Here is a 16959-nt window from a genome sequence, read left to right on the forward strand (position 1 = left end):
CTTGAAGGGATGCTTTTGTGTTACATGTGCTTTACATGTTCTATCACATTATGAAACATAAACTTAGGCCATGAAAAAAAAGAAAACAAAGTCTATCATATCTGTCTTTCAGAAAAGAGGTTCTTAATTAACTGCAGGACATGGATAGAATTCAGGGAAAGTAAGAATATACTAGTCCAGCTTTTAATTAAATCAATTACATGCTTGAGCACCAAGGCAATAATTTTTTAAAAAGTAAGTTTTCTATTTTACTCATATATTAACATTACTTCATGTTCCTAAAAGGAGCATGGTGATACTACCCTATTTTCCTGCAGTAATTCCTGCTTTAGATAGTGTTTTTATTGACTGCTAATTCAGTGCAAAGCACTAAGGTACACACTTTCCATGAATTGTTTAATATTGTCTATACGGCAACCCTGTGAAGTAGCTACTATTTATTTTATAGATGAGAAAATTGGGATTTAGAAGAGTTAAGTTACTCAGCAAATGCCCACTTTTGTTTGACTGCAAAGTATAGGTTTTTTCAATACAGCATTTTACCATTGTATAAATGTTTAAGGTTCAGGGGTAAGCTGGAGATACATTACAAACCAGATTGTTTTTATCTCCTGAGATGCTAACCAGAGGTTTAAGTCAATTTAGAAGTCCTTAAATCATAAAGGTTATGATTCAACTGTATCTTGGTAGTTTTATTTTTAAAAAAGATTCAACAAATTATTCTTTCACAAATTTTCTCTCAGCAATAAAGGGAGATCTTAATGTCATTTAAAGTAAAATTAGTCTGTAAACTAAGGGCATATTGGCTTCATGGAAAAAGTTTGTTGACTTTGAGATATGTTTCTTTAAAATCTGTGATAAACTTTGAAACTTTTTTTTATTTTTTCTCACCCATCTTCAAGGAAGACATTCTCAACTATCATCATCCTCATCTGTAACAATAATATATTGAAGGGGTGGAGGTGTGGTTCAGTGGTAGAGCACCTGACTTGATATCCAGCACTGCAAAGAAACCAAAAATGTATCAATCATATCCTATATGTATGTTCTGGATATTTGATCCCCAAATCTTGAACCCCAACACTGCAAAGAAACAAATAATGTATCAATTATATCCTATACGTATGTTCTCTGGTAGGTACTGGAGATTTTACATATTTTTCAAAGACTGGCCAAAGTTTTTCTTACTACAGTCTATAAATTCTAGAATCCAGCCCAACATCAACATGCTTATTTACCATAGTATTGTCAAACTATGTAGCTACTGTAGGACTGATTTCTTTCTCTTTGGGACATCTAAGTTTTCTATTTCTCTTTGGGCACTCTTCTTTGTTGTTCCAGTTATTTTACGCAGCACTTTTATTATTAGTCATCATTTTGAGGTATGAGGGCATTGGTAAAGTTTTTGCCATATGATCTAAAGATTCATTCAAACTACCTTGACTTGATAAGGTTATTAAAGTAATTTTTTGACTCATTCATTTTTTTTAAATAAGATTGTATATAACCGAAGCTCTCACTGAGGATGGCAAAAGAGAAAGAAGGTCTCTGTGGCTATTGTCATTTAACTAAGAAAATGAATATTGATTAGGCTTGTCGAGTGCCAAGTACAGAAGTTCTGTTGCTTGCACCTGCAGAGCCTGGAGTTTTGGATGAAGAACCTTTCATTATCTTCCTCTTGAAATGACTGGCTAAACAGTGCAAGAAAAAAAATCCCACTGAGTAAATGAAAAGGAAGGACTCTTCTTTTTTGAGCATCTAATCACACAGGTGTTAAATACCCCTTGTTGACCCTTTTGCTGGCTTTCCCCAACATCTGTTCTTTGCTCTTACCTGTATCTATCTAATAACATTCCTCTGAAATGGATTTTTTTCACTGTGTAATTGCTTCTGCTCACAGTCATATACCATTTGGCACAAGGGCTTAAATGTCAGCAGTACACATATATCAGTTTTTTCCAAACAATTCCATTGTTATTGTGAATTTCAGAGGTTCAAGCATTTACTTTCCTTGCTACTTTTGTGATTAAAATATTTCATCAGAGCAGAACAGAAAACTACCTTCCTAATAATTCCTGAAACATAAACACATTATGATGCATACATGTACACTCCTACTGTCAGCTTACATTGCTAGTGCAAGGCCAAAATTTACACAGCAATGGTAGGAATATAATGCTGAAAGAAATAGACTTGGAGAGAAATGATTTAGTTTTATCATGTAATCATTTTTCCAAGAAGTGCCCAATCTGATTTCTTAAAATATGGAACAATTTAGTGTAAAATGACTGTTTTGTACAATTTAGCCAAGCATACTTACAATTTTCACTGTTACAGCTCCAGTTGGAAATTTAATTAGTTAGAATTGTTTTCAGGGACATCTATCCCAGGCAAGTTAATGCCATATCCTTAGGATGCAAATAATTGAAGCTTTCTCCTAGCATGAAACTTGTAAATACAATCTAGTTCATGAGCACTCAGGAGCTTATGGAACCAATGCTAATTGTTCATCTTAAGAGTCATGGATCACATCACTGAAAATGTGGAATAGAACTTGAAGATCCAATAGTCCAACATATGCAGATATGTCTCAAGAAATATCAAGCCTACAAGATGCTCAAATAAAATCTTCTGGAATTCTATGATCACTAGTTTTTAAAAAGCTTTATCCAGGAAGAGATTTATAAGATGTACATTAACAACACAATTTCTGAGAAGTACTATATGAAAGAAACCTACTGGGCATAATCAGAAATGTCTGTTGTTGGTCAAAGAACCCCTTTATTTGTTCAAAGTAATAGAGTTCAGAACAGTATAACTTGAAATTTCACTAAAAATGTTCAGTCATTGTCAGTTAACTAAAGGGAATTGAGTACATGCAGTGTGATCAAAGATCTAGTGAATTAATTTTTCTTAATTCCTGCCTTCTCTATTGTATGTCCAATGACTTTCTCCCCATCCTAAGGTACTATGCCAGCCCCCTAGCTGCTTCTCTGCAAACTACATTTCATAGAACAGTCAAATACAATTTATATAATTGTAATCAAAATATCATTCTTGTGCTCAAAATCTCCCAAATATCACTTACTTAGAGTAATATTCAAAACCTTCACCAGGGGCTACCAGACCTACAAAATCTGGACCCCAGCTGCCAAACTACTTTCTACTGGATTCTTCTCAGTGATACTCAAGCCATCAAAAATGACTACTTTTCTGTGCTTTAAACAGATGCTGAACTTAAACGCGTGTTTCCAGCTAAATATGCTTCTCACTTAAAACCTTAATTCCTGCAAGTAACACATGACTATTATTATCACATCATTTAATTCTTTACTCAAACATTACTTTATAAGTAACTAGCTCCATGACTGCTCCATACCTTGCTATTCCTTTGCCCTGCTTTTTTTTTTCATCTCAGATTGTATCACTCTGTATTAGCTCTTTGAGGGAATATTATTATGTTTCATTAATGTGCTCTCTTTTACAAATATTTATTGAACTGATGAAGAAATGATGAATAAATAAGCACATGAATTCTCTTCCTCTCAGTCATTTCCAAAAGATGAAGAGTAATATGAATTTTTATGTACTAAGAAAATTCAATAGAGTCTTAGATTTGAATTTGTAATTTTGGCCACAAAATCAATCTACACCAATCCCCTATCTACACTGGTTGCCCTAGTGCCCATAGCCCTTTTACTCTCTACGACACACAATGTTCTTAGGATATTTTCTTATGTGTATCATTATTAATTATTGATTCACAATTTATTCATGCTTCATGTGACATTTTAGGTATCTTTTCTTTCACGGTGTGCATCAGCATTTCATGACTGCTTAGAAAACAGGATCAGGTCCCTTTAACTTGTGTGGTAAAACACCCTGTGCCAAGCCATATGCACACTGTACTGCATAAAAGCCTTTTAATGACAAATTAGATTTTTATTTAGGTTCATTACGCCTGGGTTTTCAGGCAATGTTCCGGATTTCATGCTTTTGTTTGTAATGAGTCATGGCCCCCTTGACAAACAAGAGAGTAATTAAACTAACCAGGTTATCAATAGAAGCTTGTGATGGATCTCCTGTTGCATATGGTTATTTCATCTTCAATAATAGTTGGATATCATGAAAGATTACGGCCTGTTAGTGTGACAAGGAGCAAGTTGAAAGCCTGCAACAACAATAGTAAAAATATAATCTTACCTGTACCTTTTACAAGCAAATCAGTGTCATACTAATTGACAGATGAGTGGAATTTTATTTATAGGTATATTTTATAGGTTTTATTGCTTTCTACAAAGGGACATGAATCTTCCCTTAACAAAACAATTAAAAATTGCTAAAGTATTCTTTACATTGTATTTGTGTGTATTTTTATGTGTTTGTATGTGTGTGTGTATTTAGCATGCAATCTTCCCTCATTCAAATATTTTTAATAAACATTCTTCCATTAATTTTCACCAAGTTATTAGCAAATAAAAATAGGTACTTGTGATTTTTTTCTGGAACCTTATTTAAATTGAATCTTTACTATTAAAAATAAAATACCATAGAAAAATAGAGGTGCAATAACTTAGAAATGAAGAATCACCCTTAATAGAAAGTGATGAATTTACTAGGGTATTAAAAAAAGACACTGTTTTATTATATGAAGGTTTATTTTAAAAACATTAAACCCTATTTTTTTATTGCTTTCCAAAGGAAACTTAACTATATTCAGAGCACACAGTTACTCAGGTCATGTTTCTAAGTGAACCAGGTATTTGCATTTTCAAGGATCCAGTTGTACTGAACTCTCTCCCATTGTGTCATTTAACATATGTGCTATGTTAAAAGCTTGGTAGTAAAGCAAATGTTTATGAAAAGACATATCATCCATGGCCTAAAATCTTCTCCAAAATTCTTCCCCCGACAGACTTCCCCTCTCAGTGATGGCATTCTTGCAGTCATGTAAGCCACCTGAAGTCACCTTGACTCTCATCTCCTTTTCTCACTTCTCACTGCAGTCAAGGGGTCCTTGGGGCTCCATCATCACAACAGGCCTGGATCCCAGCCACTTTGCACCACCTTTTGCCACTCTGCAGGAGCTGCCATCACTTCAGTTACTTGCAGCAATTTCCTAACTAATCCCTCTTCTTCCATCTTGGCCTCACCCGTGTCTTTCCATGACGTAGCAACCAGAGTGCTCCTTCCAAAGCACAAAGCGGATCCCACCTCTCTTCTGTAGTGGCTCACCATTTCACTCGGTAAAAGTCACATCAGGAACATGGCCCTCCAGGTCCCACCTGGTCTCCTGTCCTGTTCCTCTTGGGCCCTGACCCCTGTCACATTCCCTTGTTTCTCCTTGCTTCTGTCACACTGATTTTGGTATTTCACAAACAAAGCAGGGTTGCTTCAGCCGGGCTCTTACAGCAAGCTGTTCTCCTTTCCTATAAGGCCTTCTCCAGTTGTGCAGAGAGCTAACCACTCCTTTGCACCCAGCCTGTTTGTAAATCCTTCTTTCTCAGTGAGGCCTACTCAGACAGCTATCTAAAACATCACATTCCATTCCTTGCTCAAATTCTTCCTACTTCGATGCTGTAAGGTGTCTGCTGTTATGTTTCTGTTTTTACTATAATTTTATCACCTTCTGACTTTTACTCAAACTTCCTCCATGTCATTACATCTGCTGTTTATTGTCTCCTCATGCCTACCTCATCTGGAATAAGGCTGATAGTGGAATTGCTTTGTCCCTTGAAAAAGGCCTGGCGCCTCCTGGTGGCTCCATAACCATCTGATGACTAAAGGAACAGCTGGGTGACACAAAAGGTTTTGAAGCATCACTCTCTGCTAGGCACTCTGCTTTGATTTCTAAAAGTGCAAAGATGAATTGGATATTAACCCTGCCATCAGGAACTAACTAGAAAGCTACCCATATCCATGAAATCATTACAACAGAAAAGCAAAAGTGTAAGGCATGAGCAACTCATAAATAATACTCATAGAAGGGATAGCTATTTCCAGCTGAAGTAAGAATATGGAGACCATGACACCTAAAATAGGCATTGAATCTGTGGAAATGGAGAAAAGCAGTTTCCACATAGGTGAAAGCACATAACAAAATCACTAAATTGCTAAACCCAGGGAGTAAGTAGGGGAAAACAGAATAAGAAAGGGTCCAGACCTGCGTCAACATAGCCAACTTCAAGTACAAATTCTGCCTAGCTGTGTGACCTTAGACAAATTGTTTAACTTCTCTGAACTTCCATTTTCACATTTGTAAAACGGGAATAATACCATCGAGTTTAGAGAATTACTGTGAGGAAATCAGGAACATAAAGCACCTGGTCCATTGACTAACTCCTAGTGATTACTCAATAAACGAGAGCTGTTATTGAAGTGTAGTTTGACTGGAGTACAGATGAAGTGTTCCCCTCACCATGCCATTTTTCCAACAGGAAGTAAGACCAAAATGTATTGCATTTACTCTGCTGCTCCCTGTGAACATTCATCTATTGTCCAACTTGAAAAATGAAGCTGAAAATGACTAGTCTTGTGTTTCAAGCATAAAATACTGCAAATGTGATGCATTGGCATATCGGGTATAAGATTGCTTTGAATATAGAAGAAATAAAAATATATGTATGTTATATTTTTGCTGCAGATTATTTTTTTTTACTTACCAACCAGGTTTTATTTATTTTTATTTTTTTTTTTTTCATTTTCAGTTGCTCCTACAATTCAGGAAATTAAATCGGGCACTGTGATCCCCGGACGCAGCGGATTGATAAGGTGCGAAGGTGCTGGTGTGCCCCCTCCGGCCTTTGAGTGGTACAAAGGAGAGAAGAAGTAAGGACTTTGTGATTATTACTGTGTTTCAAGCACTGGGAGCTAATGTGTTTCTGTTTCAGATACTTACTTTAAGCAATTTCTTTAACTGGCTTGAATGATTCTCAGCAGCAGGCAAAAGGAAGGGGCCCACGTGGGAGGGATGAGCAGCTCATAGCATCCACAAGAAAAGTCCACATTGGTTTATATAATCTCAGAAATGCCTGCAAATCCCCCAGTGCCGATGCCTTTCATTTCTTTGCTTCCTTTCTGAACCAGCGCACCAAGCCTCTTCCTGACAACCGTGTTTACTTGGGAAGTAAACCTGGCTCTAAAGGACTTGAGCAGAGCCCCCACAAGAGCACTTCAAGTGCAACGGAGCTGCGGACTCGGCCTGGCTTCCTTGATAAGCCTCCACCCTTGCACCTGCCTGACTCTCCCATAAGACAGTGGAACGTTCTGTGTTATGGGACACTGTGTTTCAGATACTCTATCACGAAGGAGTCTGTAGAGGAGATAAAATACATAGTTAAAAGAACTAACCAGAGGATTTGGGGCTACTCTGACGTCAGCTCTGTATGATTGTACCCTAGAGAAACCACACAAGTCTTGGTAAGAGCTTTTGAACAAGAAAAGACAAGGATTGATATTTTCCTCTTCCTTGTACCAGTAGGCTCATGCATACCTCTTCAACTGCTCTTATCAAGGCTTCTAGGAAGCTGTTGGCTAACTAGAAGATGTCATACAGACGTAAGGATTATTATCTATACTACACATTTTTTGCTTCAAAATTAGGGAGGGACAAATTCAAGAAAAATATTAGGCTGAGTCATATTAAATTGCCATATTTTAGTAAAAAACAGAAAAGCCAAATATTGGCAATTCCATATAGTTCAACACAGTTGTATGGGGTTTGTTTACTCAGATCCTAGCTCAAAATTAATTGAAACTAACATCCAAAGAGAAAGCTGGCAAAATCACACAAGAACTTACAATTGCCATGATAGGTGAAAATGGATTAGATACGCAGTTACTTTTATTTTGAAATTGGAATCAAAAAGTGGTTTGTGGAAGACAGTCTCCCACTTTAACATTGGACTTAATGCTCTGAATATCTCACTGTGGGTTTACCTTAAATTTTTGCAGCTATATTATTTGCAACCTCTTATAATTTGGGTTGTTCAACTCTTATTCTTTTCACTAATTAATTTATGCTTTTTGCTAATTCTAATTGGAGCTTTGCGGTATATTTTTTTAATACTGAGAAGGAGATTAAATGATCTGTGGTCACCCCCATTCCACCTATGACATTCTAAGTCTTCAAATATAGCCTTTGTCAGATCCTCATAACCCAGGTTGAAAAATGGTCAGTTTGTAATTATCTACATGTACACACAACCAGTCAAGTGCTCTCAAAACTTGAAATGTGTGGAACTTTTTGTTCAAACATTATTTTATTTGAGAATTAGTATCTATGAACATAGCACTTCCCTGATAGATGTGGGATGAATGAAGCCTCAGTTCCACCTGTCTAGAGCTCCTCTCAGCATGTCCTTGCAAGACCTCTCAAACCCCCAGTTCCCTACAAAAGAGTTTAAATACACTGACTTACATTATTTTACCCGTCTCCCAAAGTCATTTTTAATATATGTTATCAATGGAATAATAGCTAACCATCAGAATTATTTGTCATCCAAGTGAGAGCTCCTTTGTTAAAGGCCAAATTTTTTCCAATACTTGGGTGTCCTGGATTTTTTTTTTCCTGTTCCATCTCCCTTTCCCTTTTCTAAATTCAGATACCATTGTCAAAAAAAAAAAAAAAAAAGTCTTCAATAACTCTCAGTCCACATTCTTGGCCTACACTGTATACAGCAAGGTTCCTATTTGTACCCACAATCACAGCTTCAGCTTTTTTCCTACTGGGATGACATACTACAGCTTTTATTATATTTTCAAAAAAAGTTTAAGAACTACTTGCTAACAAGGAAAAAATAGATTGGTTCTCCCCAATCAATGTTTTCCCCAACACACTCACACACCTAGGGAAAATCTAGCAGCTGTGAAAATCAGATGCACTTTTGAAAGGCAAACATATTTTCAGTTCTGAGTGAAGTATATGCATTTATCATTTTCTCAGTTTTATATAAGGAATTAATCAAATTTTCAAATATTTATAAATAATTTCCTTTCCAAACTATTGTAAAGCAAAGTATATGTAGAGAGAAGGAGTCTGGTTGCTGAATGGTTGTGACTATATTCCCTAAGGATTCACCATCAAGTTCCAGGCTATTCAAATAGTTACTTCATCAAAAGGAAAAACTATCTATTGCTATTTGTATAGCTAGTATTCTAAGTTGCTAACAAATATTAACATTTATTCTCATAACAAACTGATGAGAAATATACTATTATTTTTATTAGATTTTGCTTGTGGAAAACAAAACACACCATATTTTTAAGTCATTTGTACAAGTTTTTACAATTAGTGGCAGAGCTGTGATTTAAATCTAGGAAATCTTGCAAAAGAACCCATGGATTAAACCCTTCTACTATGGCACTGAGTGTAGGTCATGGCTCTGCAGAGTTTATCAAAAATAATTGGAAATGCCAATGATAAATACCAAAGGTATAGGCATTTCAGTTTGATTATAGGTTTGCAAACTAGGATACTCCTTATACAGATACTCACAACTTCCCCATTTATTTAGTCAAGGACACAGAAAAAATGGAATCAAGTGCACACATGGCAGAGACAGATACAACACATTTCAGAGTAGTCTTCTTGACCTTTGAGACCCTGTCCAGGAGTGAGATGCTGTCAGAGACCCTGTCAGAAGGAGGAAGAGTTTTTGCAAGCTTTGGAGGAGTTCTGTTTCCCAGAGATCTTTGAAAGTCTTTAAATTCTTTTTTTCTCATTTATTCTACACACCTCTGTGAGCTTACATGAAGAGTCAAAAATAATTTACCTCATTTTTTTACATGTTAGGAAATGTTTATAAATATACATTTATCTTAGATCAAGTTCTTCAAAGTCAGAATTTCATACAAATATACAGAAAACAGAGGCTGATCCTGGACATCCCTAGCCTTTTTTTGCATGCAGTTCTTCACCCTGTAAAGTCCATTTTCTATGTGCTGAAAATAATCAGCTTGAAACCCTTTTAAAAAAGAAACTCTATAAAATTAAGCCCACTTTAAAGGAAAGAAATAACTATATTATTAAGGAGAAAAAAAAACACTTTCCAGGTCTTTAAATTCTTTTTTCTCATTTATTCTACACACCTATATGAGTTAAGATTTACTGATGAAAAATTTAAGACACAGGGGAGTTAAAATAACCAGTCCAAGAGCATTCACTTTATGTTGCTTTCAAAACACATTTTAGATTTGTCAACCTCACAGCCAGCCCCACATTCTTTCCCTTGTATCAGCTGTCATTGTTAGTTATCTATCACTAATTAACAAAATAAACTTAAATATAATAGATTAACAGTTCCTGTGGTCAGGAATCCAGGAGTAGTTTGACTTGATGGTTATGGCTCAGGGGTTCTCAGAAGGTTGCCATCAAGAAACCACATGCCGCTGGCCATACTAAGGCCTGGTTTGGGCTGGAGGATCTGCTTCTCAGTGAGTTCATCCCATATGCCCAGCAACCTAGTCCTGGTGATAGCTGTTGGCAGATGGCCTCAGGTAATTGCCATGTGGATATCTTCATAAGGCTACCTAAATGTCTTCCTAACATGGCAATAGGCTTCCTCCAGAATTAGTGATTCCAGAGATAGCAAAGTAGAAGCTGCTTTATCTTTTATGACCTGGTCACAGAGGCATGCTGTGTTTTATATGCAATGTCTTATTGCTGCACAGGACAACTCTCTTTAATGAGGGAGGGGACAATGCAGGGACATGAATATCAAGAGATAAGAATTATTGGATGCCATCTTCAAAGATAGCTCCTAACGTATCTCGATTATAAACTGACTAATTGATTTTCATATTAGAAATATCAGACATTTGATTTAGTTTATTGCATTGTTTATATAAGCATTTTGACACTGACTAAATTTATATGGTTATTATTAAAATATTACTCTTTTGAATAAGGTAGTCATTATTTAACTCTTTAATCTCTTTCAGCATACCTAGCAGCGGCAGGCCCAGTAGTCTTAATTTCGCTGTCTATACATTTTAGGATTAGTAAAATCAGAGTTTGGCAATCCATTATAAGGAGTGCCAAAAATTTAACCTTTTCTCTTGGAAATAGAGAAGGTTGATAAGAAGAAATATATTCCTTATATGCAATAAAAGGACAATTCTAGAACATCCAATGTAATTTTAAGCCAAAAAAGTCTCTAATAATATAAAATCAAATTAATCTATTGCTTAATAACAGTACAGTCTACTGGGATTAAGGTTAAACCATACATTGTAATGAATTGACATGTCAAAAAGTACTTTAAAAGAGGGAGTGATGTATCACTTTGTGAAGTCAGAATCACAATCTTGTCTTAGATCAAAATGTTGCTATATGCTTATGTGGATGAATTCCCTCCTCTTCTTGATTACATGAAATTCAAACCTGACACCTGGAAATCTACACTTTCTGATTCCTTATGGCCAGTTTAACTGCTCCCAGTTTTTGTGGGGCAGATATGATTCAGTCATTCCACAATATATAAATATATGAAAGCATCACAATGTAGCCCACAATATATATAATAATTGCTCATCAATTAAAATAAAATGCTAACTAAATAATTAAATTTAAAATATTATTTTATTCACTTTGCCTGATCTTACACAAAGGGCCCATTATAGCAATGCATTTTGGAAATCAATTTCAACATTGCTTCTTTTTTAATCCTTCATCATAATTCAAGATAGGGATGCAAAAGTTATAAATACCATAAATAGAAATTTCTCTTATGAATGAAAAACATAATAAAACATTAAAAATTATCAATGTGTTAGTCAAAAACTGACATGCATCTTAAAAATGGAATCTTGTGCATTTGATAGTATGACAAGTATACTATCTTGACTTTTTAAGTAGCATGGTTCAAATTTAGTCCATGCATTTATAAATCATTCTTTACAAAACTTTTAGAGAAAATGTCATAACTATTTCTAATTTACCATGGTGAAAAGGATAAGATACTTATGTATTTAAAGCCTGCATGAACAAACATGCATAATATATATCAGGAGACAGTATATAGACTGGACAGGACCTACAATCAACCACATAGATGACCAGGTGAATGTGAGATTTCATGTCAGACAATGATGATTTTTTATTCCTGGCTTTACAGAGGTAATAATATGAGATATCATAATTATGTCAGTGACCATTCCTCTCCTCCTGCCTACTCTATTTTTTTTTTTTTTTGGAGGGAGTACTGGGAGATTGAACCCAGGGGCATTATACTATTGAGAACATCCTCAGCCCTATTTTGTATTTTTTTTGTAAACAGGATCTCACTAAGTTGTTTAGCACCTCGCTTTTGCTGAGGCTGACTTTGAACTAGTGATCCTCCTGCCTCAGCCTCCCAAGTGCTCAGATTACAGGTGGGCACCACTGTACTCTGACTCCTCCTGCCTACTGTCTAGGCAGTCCATAAATTTGGAGGGAATACTGGGAGATTGAACCCAGGGGCATTATACTATTGAGAACATCCTCAGCCCTATTTTGTATTTTTGTGTAAACAGGATCTCACTAAGTTGTTTAGCACCTCGCTTTTGCTGAGGCTGACTTTGAACTAGTGATCCTCCTGCCTCAGCCTCCCAAGTGCTCAGATTACAGGTGGGCACCACTGTACCCGACTCCTCCTGCCTACTGTCTAGGCAGTCCATAATTTCATCTGTTGAAGGAATTTAGTAAAGAGTGTCTTCTCTACTTAAATTTTTAAGGAAATCAGAAGAATGAATTAAAATATTTCTTTGGGTCTTCAGTTATCCTCTTTCTCATGTACTTTATTCATGTCAAAATTATCAACTCATGCCAGGCACAGTAGTACCTACCTGTAATCCCAGAAGCTCGGGAAGCTGAGGCAGGAGGATCACAAGTTGAAAGTCAGCCTCTGCAAAAGCGAGGCACTAAGCCAACTCAGTGAGACCCTGTCTCTAAATAAAATATAAAATAGGGTTGGGGACTTGGCTTAGTGGTTCAGTGCCCCAGAGTTCAACCCCTGGTACCCTCCCCCGTAAAAATTATGAACTCATCACATTTGTATAATGCACTAGGATTTTCAAAACACTGTTATATATGGTAGCTTTGCAAAATGTTTGCATTGTATATTTCACTTACAAAGAATCAACTCTTCACACCTGGGGTGCTACTTGAGAGAGGAATTAAAAAAAAAAAAAGCATGAGAAGATAAACATGTAAAGTACCATACAGAGCACAACTTGGTATTTTACTCAGTACCTAAGCTGGAAAAATACACATGATGGGAGGTCCATACCTTGCTGCTCTTTCAGGTGCTCCTCACTCTGATATATCTCAAATAGTGTATGCATCTCTCCCTTCCTTGTGAGAGTCTAACATTGAAGGTGTATATTTAATACCATAGTTCTAAAACAACACAGCAATGTCATCTGCTCCTCAATAATGGACAAACAGTGGTCAGCAACGCTTTTTGGAGTATACCTATGAATAAGATTTAATTTAATTTAATTTTAGGAAAATTAAGAATATACACATTCTAATTTTTTTTACTTATTTGTATCCTACTATATTATAAATGTTAAATGTCATACAGTAGACAAAACTATAAAAATGAGATAAAATTACAGTATAAATGAACTCTTGTTATTTTCTCAAACTCTAACACTCATTTTCTACTCATTTTAGGATTTTTGCTCTCCATTTTGGAGACTGTTATAAAGTATGGTAGCTTTAAAAAAGACATTTAAGAACTTTTCAAAGGCAATTTTAACAGCATGCAACTTTTACCCTACTTGCTGACTTTGCAATCTTACAACATACTTACATATCTCACCCATTCCTTGCATAATTACAACCAGTTTATACTTAAGGAATAAGCTATCCCTAAGAATAGAATGGGAAGTAAATAAAATTTTCTGATTCCCATGTCAGGATGTCTCCTATATTTTACACTGCAACTTTGATTATACATAAGGAACAAGAAATATATTCTATCTGTCTCTCTCTTTTTATCTTTTCATGTATAAGATCATTCTTACCAGAGTTGGAAGTTACATGTTTTGATTTAGAAGGGTGTATTTTTCCTGGGCTGGGTGCTCTGACAAGCACCCTAGTTCCAGCACCTTGGGAAGCTGAGGAAAGAGAATGGGTTGAGCTCAGGGGTTTGAGGCCAACCTTAGCAACATAGTAAGTAAGACCTGGTCTAAAAAAGAAAAGAAAAGAAAAATTTCCTGCTAACTTATGATTTTACTTCTTCATTCAACAAATATGCCTTGGGCACTTATCATCTGTGAGATAATTTGAAAAATTTGAAAAGCAAATAAGTTCCTGCATTGAAGGATCATGCATTTTTAGTGTTATCTTATTTTTATGTAATGTTATGTAATGTAATGTAATGTGATTCTGATGGTATTTCATTCCTTTTAACCATCAGTGTCTTATCAGTACAAGTCTCATCATTCCCGTGGATTCCATGGAGGTAAAGAATAAATATGCAAAGCAACTCAGAGCATTTCCTCAACTGGAAATTGGACAGCACATGTCCATATGAGATACAAATGCATATTATTATGTTTAAAATCTGGGCCAGTGAAGCAAAGAGGGAAGTGGACCCACTCCATATTGCATTCCCTGACTTAGAGAGTTTAGAATTTGTCATAAAAATCAACAAAATGAAATAAGCACTTATTTAGAAAATCCTCAGGGAATTTTTAGTCAAGTCCTGTGAAAGTACGCAGAAAGAAAGAGTCCCTTCAGCTCAAATCCGAGGATTAAAGAATGCTTCAGGACAAAGGTAGCTTTCGTGCTGGACACCAAATGTTGAATAATACTTTCAACCATTACAAGAGGTTGAGAATAATCATGGGCAAGGGAAGAACATGATCAATTTCAAGTGAGCATTTTATAGAGATTTTTTTTAATGCCTTAGGATGCAACATATGAATTCAGGTATAATAAGAAGTAAGACTAGCAAGGCACCTTAGAGAAAGGCTTGAACAGTCTGAAATGTGGTAAAGCATTCAGACTGGATTCTGTGGCATTCAGAAGCTATTCAAGGGTTTCTCAAAGTAGTAAACAATGCAGTTCCTATCAGAATGTTTCTTGAGGTAATTGGGGGAATGGATGGGAGAGGTAAAATAAAGCTCAAACTGGAGTACAGGCTGTACAACTATAAAGCAAGAGAGAGAAGTGGTAGTGTTTATTTATTTCAGTAACCATTTAGATGGGGCAAGACAATTTGAACATAATTTCACCTTTTTATCCAAACAATACAGTGAATGGTGAGTCCATGAGGGAGGCTGAAACAAGAAAAAATGGTGTGGGAAGAACCATGATGAGGTTGATTTAGGACAGATTAGAATCCAGGTATTAATATTGTGTATAGAGTCCACCAGTAAACACCTGGAATTTGGTTGCTTTCTTAAAATTTAGTGATCATTACAAATAAATATCTGACCCTATCACTTTATACATGAGGCCTGTTCATAGTTCTTTACTGTCCCTGGACAGAGTTCTAACAGCACAGAATGTAGCATGGAAGGCCTTCACACTGTAGCCCCTGTTTACCTCTCTAGCTATGAATCTTGTTATTTTGCACCTCACAACTTGAACCATGGCCATAGTGAGAGAGTTTCAGTTCCCAAATTGCACATGCTTGCTTTCGTTCATGCCTCTTCACATGTTGACCCCTTTGCTTAAGGACTTTTCCACACATTCCCATCCCTGGCTCCCCTGAGCTGTCTGCCTTCACTGACTAGTCCTTTAATCTCCATGCTGATGCCCCTTTCTCCAGGAATGCCACTCAGAGCCTTGTCTATTTGGGGAGGTAGCTTTATCAAAGCACTTATTAAACCATCCTCAGCTTCTTTTACTTGTCCCAGCTCACTTTTAAACTCTTACCTGGGAGTGAGGTTTCTCTTTGTTCACCATCACATCCCCAACACCTAACATAGTATTTAGCATGAATAACACACAATGTTGAAAGAATGAGTTATAGCCTTTTAATAATTATAAAGTAGAGACATTCTTATTTGAATTCAGTCTCAGATGGAAAACAAAGTATTCATACAACTAGATCCTGTCACTTTAGATTGTGGGACATTGTAAACCCAGCATATGTTTGGGGAAAGGAAAGTGGATTCTGTCGCTCAATTCTGTCTTCCTTTATTGTAAACGTAATCTTTCCAAAATGGTTGTGTTATTATTCTGTGGGACGAAATTTGACATTAAAACCATGGACATATTGATATTAGAAAAGCAGTTCAAGCAGAGGGGAGAAATTCAGTTGCAGGCCAGGTTGTCAGGGATACGGGAACTCATCGCAGTCAGAGGCGGCTTGTCACCTGCACTGCAGCCTTTGTTTATTCGATGTAGGGTTAAAAGGGATGATCCTCCCTCTGTGAATCAAACTGTCACAAGTAAAGCAGTCCAAAAGTCTCTTATCTAAAATTATGAATTTCATTAAAATTGATAAAATAAACAAGACATACATTTTAAATAGCTTAATAAAGTCTAGAATCATTAAAGTATCCTAATGTATTATAATAACATTAATTTATTCAAATGCACAACTAAAGATAGATACCCTTGGGGCTAAGACAGAGATGCATGATATTCTTCAGTCTGTTCCTAGGAATAAATGATATCATATTGTTTTCAAGCCTTAAGTATCAAGCAACACAATAAACCAATAGGTTGCTATAGCAGCATGTTCACATAAATTTTCATTTCTCTCTGGTTTCCAGCAGTTCTTATTCCTCCCCTTTTTACTCTTATTTTTCTGTTATCTACCCTGCACATCTGTGAAAAGTCTAGATGAGGTTGATAATGTGCATGTAATTGTTACTGAATTTGGCACATCTTGGAATCATAATGCCATGATCTTTTCAGTCACTCTCCAGATCTTTTCTTTAAAAATAATTTCCTGTATGCTCACTATTTAATATTTGGTTGCCATCTGAGAGGAAATGTATCTGTTCTGTCTAAGA

The 16959-nt window shown here is 36.0% G+C and overlaps 1 protein-coding gene across 1 annotated transcript in view; it reads left to right on the forward strand.

Annotated features, from left to right (window-relative positions):
- The window catches only part of NEGR1 (neuronal growth regulator 1), an 805991-nt gene that overhangs the window by 604446 nt on the left and 184586 nt on the right, over positions 1-16959 (forward strand). Inside the window, exon 5 of the mRNA XM_081305503.1 lies at positions 6708-6828. Coding sequence (XP_081161629.1) covers positions 6708-6828 — 121 coding nt within the window. The remainder of the gene's footprint in view (positions 1-6707; positions 6829-16959) is intronic.

The sequence above is a fragment of the Spermophilus citellus genome (assembly GCF_964194105.1).
Source record: "Spermophilus citellus genome assembly, chromosome: 9".
Classification (NCBI taxonomy): Eukaryota; Metazoa; Chordata; class Mammalia; order Rodentia; family Sciuridae; genus Spermophilus; species Spermophilus citellus.